A 10209-nucleotide genomic window follows, 5' to 3' on the forward strand; every position below is an offset into this window, starting at 1 on the left:
TCATAATGCATACTGCATAGAGTGTGGCTGTCATTCAACTTAAGCTTTTATCAGCTCATGGCCAGACTTGTTTGAGCAGTACTACCACTCACTTTCCTTTTTCTGTATTATTTTGAAACAAATCCCCAACATATTTCCCTTAGAACAATTTAGTATGTATTGCTTAAAGAGAACTTTATTTTTTACATTATTGCACTTACTATAAAATGTTAATAGTTCCTTATTATCAAATGTAAGGAGCGAGCTCTGGTGGCGTAGTGGGTAAGGCATTTGGCTGCTTACCAGAAAGTCAGTGGTTCAAACCTATCAGCTGCTTTGTGGAAGGAAGAGAAGGGGCATTCTACTTCTGTAAAGATTTACAAAATCAGAAACCCAGTGGGAATCGCTGAGTTGGAATTGACTCGACAGCAGTGAGTTTGGTTTTTGATCATCAAATACAGAGTTGGTATTCAATTTTTAATGAATTAGAGATTTTTTTCTTTAAAGTGTTTCTTTTAATCCAGATACTAATAAAATCTATATATCATTGTTATTTCTTGAAATGTACGTTGTTGTTGTTAGGTGCCATCTAGTTGGCTCCAAGTCACGGTGACTCTATGTACAGCAGAACAAAATACTGCCTGGTCCTGTGCCAGCCTTACAATCTTTGCTGTATCTGAGCCCATCGTTGCAGCCATTGTGTCAGTCCATCTTGTTGAGGGCCTTCCCCTTTTTCATTAACCCTCCACTTTGCCAAGCATGATATCCGTCTCCAGGTATTGGTGCCTTCTGACAACATGACCAAAGTAGGTGAGACAGAGTTTTCACTGCACCATTTTCACTGCACTCTGGCTACACTTCTTCCAGGACAAATTTGTTAGTTCTTTTGACAGTCCATGGTACTTTTCAGTATTCTTTGCCAACACCACAACTCAAAAGTATCAACTCTTCTTTGGTTTTCTTTATTCATTGTCCAGCTCTCACAGGCATAAGAGGAGTTTGAAAATACTATGGCTTGGGTTAGGTGCATCTCAGTCAGTTTTCAGAGACATCTTTGCTCTTCACTTTAAAGAGATCTTTTGTGGCAGATTTGCCCAGTGAAATATGGTGTCTGATTTCTTGACTGCTGCTTCCATTGGTGTTGATTGTGGAACCAAGTAATAAGAAATCTTTGACAACTTCAATGTATATTAGGTCTCTCTTAATATATAGCTTCTCCCCTAGCCCCATTTTATTGAAAAAAACTGAGTCGTTTGTCCTAAAAATCATGGATTGATGAATTGCTTTTAAAGGCCAGATAGTAAATATTTCAGGGTTTCTGAGCTGTTTGGTCAAGCATATGTCACAAGTACTCAACTCTCATTGTAGTGTAACAACAATGATAGACAATACATAAATGAATGACATGGCTGTGTGTCAATAAAAATATTGACAAAAACAGCCCGATGTAGTTTGCTGATGCTGCTACAGAATTTCCAGTCTAGTGTTTACTGTTTACATCCTTGTGGTGTAGTTCCACATATTCCTCTGCTTACTATATTTCCAGTAAAGTGGTAATTGGTTGTAGGATCTGTAGGCTTGCTACCAGATTCCAGGTCACACACTCCCCTACCCTTTTCTACCTCCCATTACTTAAAAGATAATGTTGTAATCTTCCCTTAACCCAAAAACCCATTACTACATCTTTCTCCTGCAGCTGGTGGATTTAAACCACAGACCTTTTGGTTAGCAGTAAGCTCTTAACCACTGTGCTACCAGGACTCTGGTTCCTCCATGCAAACCAAAACTGAACTCACTGCCGTAGAGTTGATTCTGATGCATAGTGACCCCCATTAGGTTTCCAAGGCAGTAAATATTTTCAGAAATAGATTGCCCCATCTTCCTTGGGTAAAGTGGTTGGTGGGTTGCTACCAGCCTTCTGGTAGCAGTCAAATGCCTTAGGCACTGCACCACAGTATCTGTTTGTGATGGTGTCAATCATTGGTGACCCAAACCTATTTATGAGAGATTGGGAAATGGTGATGGTCTATCCTTTTGTTTTTGTTACCTGGAATGTTTCTGTAAAGAGAAACTTCCCATCATCTCTTATTTGGTTACCCAGTGGTATTTTTTGCGTAGGAAGGGCAGTGGATACAGGTTTGATTCATTCCTTTTATTTACTGCTTTTCAGAATAAGGATCTGATTCACTAGCATCTCCAACAGTGACCAATGTGGTTTTATGTTTTTTGTGGAGTTTTCTTTGCCCCTTTTTTCTTAGTTTCATTTTAGATTCATGGATTTAATGGTATTGAATGCATTTCAGTCTGTTGCACTTGTTTTCCTTATTTTAATACTCAAATTGTTCTGTCTTTAGCCAGTGAGAACCTCTTCAAGTTGCTTCTTGATTCCTTCCATTATGATCCTAATAGTCTTTGAAAACTTTATTTGCTTTCTGTGCGTAAAGATGTTCCATTTTCTTTTCCAGACTTGTAATCATCCATTTCTTCCTTTCAGTGGTAAATGATATTTCATGACAAAAATCTGGGTTCCAGGGGTGCTTACTTGCTACTAGTTTAGTCATTGTTTCTATGCTTTTTCAATGTATAACACTAGGCAATGTTTTTACCTTTTTCTGATACATGTAAGATAGATTTTGTGTTTGTACTAATACTTCAAGATTGTTTGCTTTTCTTTACACATACTATGAGATACAAGTCTTAGATTAATAATACTACCACAATTACTAGTATGATTACTGAAAATAGTTTAAGATTATTTTCCCTTGCTAGTTTTGTTTCAAGGATGTACCCTCTAGAAATGAACAAATAAATGTTTTAGAGCATTTCACCTCTGTAATTTTATACCACAGCTGGATGTATGTTTAGTCATTTGTTTTTCTTTTTCTTCCCCCAATATTTAGATAATTGCTTTTAAAAATGTAATCTGCAGCATCTTGTGAGTCTATAATTATTTCAAAACTAAAGGCTAAAACGTTCAATCTAATTTTAAATTATTGAAAATATTTACATGGTTCTAAACTGAAAGCTGTAAAAACTAACTATAAACTCACTGCTGTTGAGTCGGATGCGACTCATAGTGACCCCTCCTTGGGTTTCTGAGGCAGTAGCTCTACAGAAGTAGATTACCTAACCTTACTTCTGAGAAAGCTATAAAACAAGATATATTTAAAAATCTTTTTTACCCTGTTCAGTGCCTCTCCCCCTGGTGGTAAACTTTTTTAAGTTCCATGAATGAAACTGAATCATTCATTCCATGAATGAAACTAATCCAGAATGAAACTAAAGAAAAAGGGGCAAAGGGAAAAAAATAAAAAAATAAACATAAAACCTCACTGGTCACTGTTGAAGATGCTAGTGAATCAGATCCTTCTTTTGAAAATCAGTAAGTAAAAGGAATGAATCAAACATGTATCTGTTGCCCTTACTATGACATAGCTTCAATCATTACCTGCTTTAAAAAAATATATGTAAATAGACAACATATTTTTATAGGAATGTATCTATTTAAATCTGGCTTGAAGCTTACATCTTTGTCTTTAGGCTTTAGCTTGTAGGCAGTTTGTTATTCTAGATAGAATTTGGCTCAAATTGTTTTTCTACCATTTAATTCCAATATTGTGGCTTTGGGCAAATTCTCTTAGTCACCCAATGTCAGTAAAATTAGTAAAATGAACATTATAATTCCCATTTGCTAGACTGATGTGAGGATTAAGTGTACCTCCTGGTAGGAAGTACATGTGCAGTAAGTGGTTATGTATAGTATTGTTAAACCTTCTTGATGGTACCACTCATTTGAAAATTTTCTGTATATTTTTCTTCACTATTCTCCATTGCTAAAGCATTAATTCTTTAAAGTGTCCTGTAGTCTAGAGAATCCCTTCAATCTTCTATGATCACACCATGTATATTCCTTTTTGTACTTGCCTTTGTCCCTTATGTTTCACTAACTTGAAGGGCTTTCCTTTTTTTTTTTTTTTTTGGTCATATGAAGCCTACATACCTCTCAATGCCAGATTTCTTGTAAACTTGACATAGCTTACATGAATCCAGAATGAAACTAAAGAAAAAGGGGCAAAGGGAAAAAAAGTTTAAAAAACCCATAATACCTCACTGGTCACTGTAGGAAATGCTAGTGAATCAGATCCTTATTTTGAAAATCAGTAAATAAAAGGAATGAATCAAACATATATCTATTGCCCTTACTATGACATAGCTTATATGTCACAGAGTAAGTAAGATAATGGAAGTAAAAAGTACTCTGTGAACAGTAAGTCACTGGATAAGAGAGTTATCAGAGAAAGCTTTATGGAAGAGATGGGGTAAATGGGTAAATCTGGCTTTGAGCGGTATGTAGGTTTCATATGACAAAAAAAGGTGGGGGGGAAGCCCTTCAAGTTAGTGAAACATCAGGGACCAAGGCAAGTAGAAAAAGGAATATATACATGGTATGATCATAAAAGATTGAAGGGATTCTTTAGACTAGAGGACACTTTAAAGAATTAATGCTTTAGCAATGGAGAATAGTGAAGAAAAATATACAGAAAATTTTCAAATGAGTGGTACCATCAAGTAGGTTTAATACTACTACAAGTAACCACTTACTGCACATGTACTTCCTATCAGGATGTATGCTTAATCCTCACATCAATCTAGCAAATAGGAGTTATAATGTTCATTTTATAGATATTGAATGACTAAGAGAATTTGCCCAAAGCCACAACATTGGAATTAAATGGTAGAAACACAATTTGAATCAAATTGTATCTAGTATAACATACTGCCTACAAGCTAAAGCCTAAAGACTAAGATTTAAGCATAGGTCACATGCTACCTCTCTTTTAAAAGTAAGATTCACCTAAATAGATGACATGCTACAGAGTGAAATTGTTTAGTGGTAAAGATAGAATACATACCTAGGTATCATGATACCTAGTCTAGTATCATTTTCACTAAATAATCCCATACTTGTAAATGTTGTTTTCTGAGTTCCATTAAATTTACACAGTTCTACAGTTAAGCTCTCCAGATACATAAGAACAAGGAGTTCAGTCCCACCAGCTAAAGACAGCAGTGTGTTTCTTACACTACATTCCGTAAATTCAGTAAATATTTATTGAGTGTTTATTCTGTTTGTTTATTCTAGGCATTGTATCTCCTACTGTGTTTAGCATATTGCCAGATATGAAGCAGGCAATTGGTGGTTTAAGGTTGATTTGAAGGTTTATTTTAAACCAATCAGGCTGAACACAGTGTTTATATACAAGTTGTGGGAAAAGAGGCCTTCCAGAAGAGGTTTTCTCACATGGTATATATACATGTACATGTATCACAAGATCAACATAGGGGAAGGTAGTAGAATGAGTATGTATTAACTAGTTGGTTATCTGAAAAATAAGTCCTAGGCCTGGCTTTATTTCATACTAGTCATTGCTACTCCTAGAATGAAAAAGCAAAGTAGCTTTTCATATGACTTGGCATTTCTCTAAAGAGTATAGATCCCACTACAAAGGTAAACATGAGTACCTTCCTTATAGATATTGAACATTTGCTTAATTTTCCTATGTGAAAAATATTTCCCAAGATGAACTTAAAAGTGCTTAATTTAAAAGGATGATGCTTTACGGTTTAACTTATTAAATTAATAGTTTATTAATTTAAAAGAATATTTATTTACTAAATGCCTTGTTCTAAATAAACCTGTTTTAATGGAGGAAAAATATTTTCAAATAAGGTACATATTATATGTGTGCAGATACATATAGAAAAATTTCCCATTGTCTTTATTGTATTTCTTGATTTGCTGCCTTATTGCAAGAATATTTAGTGTTATGTTTACTGCATATAAAAACCACTGTGAGTTATTTCTGTTTCATATTGATCCCATATGTGTCAATAGAACTGTGCTCCATGGGGTTTCCAATGGCTGATTTTCTCAGAATATTCCTGGGCCTTTCTTCTGAGGTGCCTCTGGGGGGGAACTCAATCCTACAATCTCTTGACTAGTAAAACCAATTTCTCAGTTGGTAAAACAAGTATATACTTGTATGTGGTTCATCTTTTCTACTAACCCAAGTTGTTTTTGTGCTTCATCCCCATTGTAATCAATTTTGTTTCCTAGAAGCTGAGTCAGACCCTTTCCCTAGGGGCATTTAGGTATGTGTAATAAGGCTAATGTAACCACTACTTTGAGGAACTTAAATAATGAATAATTAGGCTAAATATCTAAAAACTCTTCAGCAAAATAAGGCAAACCTTACCAATTATTTTAGCAGCTTTGAAAAACATTTCTAATTGTCAAGACTATCGCAGAAAGGATTTTGATTTTTACATCATACTATTTTTCTAATACTATCTTCCAAATAGCAAATAATTTGGATGTTTATTTCTTAAACTTAAGAACATTGTATCTCTAAAGGAATAAGTTAGAAGTAGCATGCGGTTGGCATCACAGGTAGATAAAGGAGAGCCAAGTTGCATTCTTAAGTTCGTTTGTTCTGCTTTTAAGTGAAAGAGGTGTTCCACCTTATTTATCCTACCAAGATAAATTATAAACTTAGAAATGTTTGGAAAAATGGGATTTATTAATACTTTGAGCATTACTTATTCTTACCTTGCTGCTGTTGCCTACCACCCCATCCAAGTTAAAGCAGTTTTCTTTCCAAATGTTGTAGATCAGAAATGTAATGATTAAAATTAAATTCCAGCACAATTTATTAAGAGATTCTTAAAAGTACAATATAATAGACTGATTTCTTTGCGTGGGACCATTTTACTTCCTAAGCTTGTGGCTTAGCTTAGTATTTTTTATAGCCTTGTTTGTTTGATTTATGTTATGTTAGTGTGTACAACAGTTGATCATTGTCGAGGGCATTTATATGTTAAAGCCAACAAGTCATTTAAATTTTTTTTTTTTTTAATACTGCTATCCAAATGTAATTTTGAGTGTACAATAAAATATTTGGCATTTTTAAGGAATGCATGCTTTTGTAGGAATTGAAAGTTGTAAGATAAACGTACCTTTTAAAGTACTGTTTCCAGTTAAATTTTGTTTAAATCTTCTTTCCCTGCTAGACTGTAACTCTAAGGCAATAGTACTCAAAATGTAGTCCTTGGACCAACAACATCAATATCACTTGAAAACATGTTAGAAGTACAGATTATCAGACCTCACTCTAGACCTCCTGAATCAGAAACAGCAATCTGTGTTTTAACAAGTCCTCCAGAGGATTTTGATGACAATTCATGTTTGAAAACCACTAAGACTTTGTATGTGGTAGCCTCACAATACTTCAACTTTAAACAATCTGTTTCTACTCAGCCTTCATTTTAAAAGTTATAATTAAAATATTCTGTAACTTTTTTCAGTTACTGAGAATATAATTGGTATTACTTATTTTCCATGGTTTTATATTTGGGAAAATGTTGGGTCTATTTTGGTATGAGTATTCCAGTGAGTTTTATATTTGCTTGATAGAATAAATCAAGATTTTTCCTTTGAAATAAAATTCTTAAATTTTTTCAAGTTGACACATGCTTAATTTTAGATTAGGATAAGATGTCAAGTATTTTAAAATTAAAATAAATTTTTGAAATATGTGGATTACTTGCTTTAAAAGTAGCTGACCTTCAGTATATATGTCAGTAGCAACTATGAATTCACTTTTAAAAGATAAAAAAAAATAATTTGGAACTTACTCATACAGTCATTCTTCTCCCTTTTGAGATGCCTAAAAAGCAGGTGTTTTGTTTATTAATAAGCATTCAAGCCTTTAAACAGTGTATGTCTACTATTTCCAGTAATGTGGTCTAAGAGTATCTTTAACTTAAGTCACATAAAATAATCAGGTCATTCTTTGTATTTGTAGTTACTTGGTATGAGTAAGATTTGGGTTATAGAAATTTTGAATACTAAATCTAAATAAATGCAGTTCATTGCCTATTTCTTGTCTAAAATAGTATGTACCAGGCATATGCCACATTTTTCTAAATGGCCGCCAGCTCTGATTGGAATATCCTGTATATTTGTTAGTGACAGAGATCCCTGATTAATATTATGAAATTATTTATCAACATAACTAAATCTGTACTATTACTAAGATCAAATTTTATGTAAATTCATTTTACATTTGATTATTCTTTGACTTTCAGGATGGTGAAGAAGAAGAAAATGAGAAAGGTATGTTTGATGCTAAGTGGAGTTTAAGAATTACTAACATTTAGACAAATAATAAACCATGTCAAAATAAAGCATTCGTTATTTTTTGAAATCAGTTACTTTGAAATTTATCAATTTAGTGAATTAAGTTAGCATCTTGATTTTATTTTTCAGTTAGTTTTTATTTATTTATTTATTTATTTATTTAGAACATTTAAGATATGTTCTAACTTAATAGTACATATCAGTTACTGTAGTGGATAATGCCATACTTTAGTTAACTCAGTTTTGTTTTTTATATAATATTTAGCAAACGGTAAGTTGGTCACATAGTTAAGCCTGGCACTGCAGTAACTCATACGTGCTTATTGGAATCCTAGTGTGTGGCAGATAATGAATTTTACAACTAGTGCTAAAAATGATGGATCACTAGGAAACAGACCTTTTGTTTGCTGCTTAGAGAAACTTTCATACAGAGTCTTTGGCAAGTTTTAGTAGTTTAGGAAGAGCTGTCTCATCTAATACAATTACAGGGACAACAGGAGCAATACATGTGGTCAGTAGGAGGTTATGGAAGAGTTCCTGGACATAAGTCAAAGGATCCTATCTACTTTGGACTAGAAAGGACATGGAACAGGGTTTTAAGCAAGGCAGAATAAAAAGCCTAGAAGCATGATGAAGTATATCTACTGACTGCAAGTCACACATGCCTGAAGCTTTTCTGTTTTGGGGGATTGCAAGACATCTTTGAAAACAGTACTTGTGGGACTGACTGGATCGGATGAAGACTGGAAATAACCCAATTTCCTGAATGTTACGGAGCAGGCCATCTTTGCAGCCTTCTGTAGCAGTTTTCCGTATGATTCTGGACTACCCAAGAATTGAATAAGAAGAGCTAAGGAGATGGGGCCCTGAAATACTTTGAAGACTGATTGATAGCCTCAGACTGTGACCTTTCAAGAAGTCACCATTGGAGTTCTGAAGGTCACAAGGGCTAAATCCCAAGATGTTTTGAACATTGAATAACAAATCTGCACATTTGTCACTATCTCATGGAGGAAAATATCTCCCATGTGCCATTAACTTCTTGTAACCAGAAATGAAGAGCTGGTATCCTCGGGATGGAACCATTTTCTCACTATTGTTATTTGGTATTTGTATGTAGAGATCATTTTCCCCATGAAGAATTAAGTGATCCTGGGTAAAGGATTGGTTGTGTTAGTTGATACCCTTGTGTTTTTATTTTTTTCTCCTAACCTTCCATCAGTGCTAATAACTGGCTTTATATTTTCTAGGTCCTATTTTAGCTTATGAATATGAAATTGTTTAAACTTCTTGTTTTGCCATATTTATTCCTGTTAAATCCTCTTAGATATAGCAGGTTCTGGTGATGGTACACAAGAAGTATCTAAACCTCTTCCTTCAGAAGGGAACCTAGCTGAGGCTGATCACACAGCTAATGAAGAGATGGAAGCTAATGCGACTGTGAAAGAAGCTGAGGATGACAACATCTCGGTCACAATCCAGGCTGAAGATGCCATCACTCTGGATTTTGATGGTGATGACCTCCTAGAAACAGGTAAAAATGTGAAAATTACAGATTCTGAAGCAAGTAAGCCAAAAGATGGGCAGGACGTCATTGCACAGAGCCCGGAGAAGGAAAACAAGGATTATGAGATGAATGCGAACCATAAAGATGGTAAGAAGGAAGACTGCGTGAAGGGTGATCCTGTCGAGAAGGAAGCCAGAGAAAGTTCTAAGAAAGCAGAATCTGGAGACAAAGAAAAGGATACTTTGAAGAAAGGGCCCTCGTCTACTGGGGCCTCTGGTCAAGCAAAGAGGTTTGTTTTTCTATGTCAGTTCTTTACGATACTGAATTCCAGCATTCAATAAGATCACTCTACATTAAGGGGGTGGCTTCAAGACCATGTACAGTAATTAGTATCTTATGATCCTGCCTATAATATTTTTGACCGTCATAAGTTACTTAAAAAAATTTCAAGATCTTCGTAATAATGCAGTGTCATACTGATTGCATTGTCGAATTGTCAGCATATATTTGGGGTTTGTTTTTT

The 10209-nt window shown here is 34.5% G+C and overlaps 1 protein-coding gene across 1 annotated transcript in view; it reads left to right on the top strand.

Annotated features, from left to right (window-relative positions):
* SLTM (SAFB like transcription modulator) overlaps positions 1-10209 on the top strand; it is a 52488-nt gene that overhangs the window by 19409 nt on the left and 22870 nt on the right. Inside the window, exons 6-7 of the mRNA XM_007958414.2 lie at positions 8128-8155; positions 9507-9975. Of these exons, the coding sequence (XP_007956605.1) occupies positions 8128-8155; positions 9507-9975 (497 nt within the window). The remainder of the gene's footprint in view (positions 1-8127; positions 8156-9506; positions 9976-10209) is intronic.

This window comes from Orycteropus afer, unplaced genomic scaffold (assembly GCF_000298275.1).
Source record: "Orycteropus afer afer isolate SDZICR_OR568_19922 unplaced genomic scaffold, OryAfe1.0 scaffold00015, whole genome shotgun sequence".
In the NCBI taxonomy this organism is placed as follows: domain Eukaryota; kingdom Metazoa; phylum Chordata; class Mammalia; order Tubulidentata; family Orycteropodidae; genus Orycteropus; species Orycteropus afer.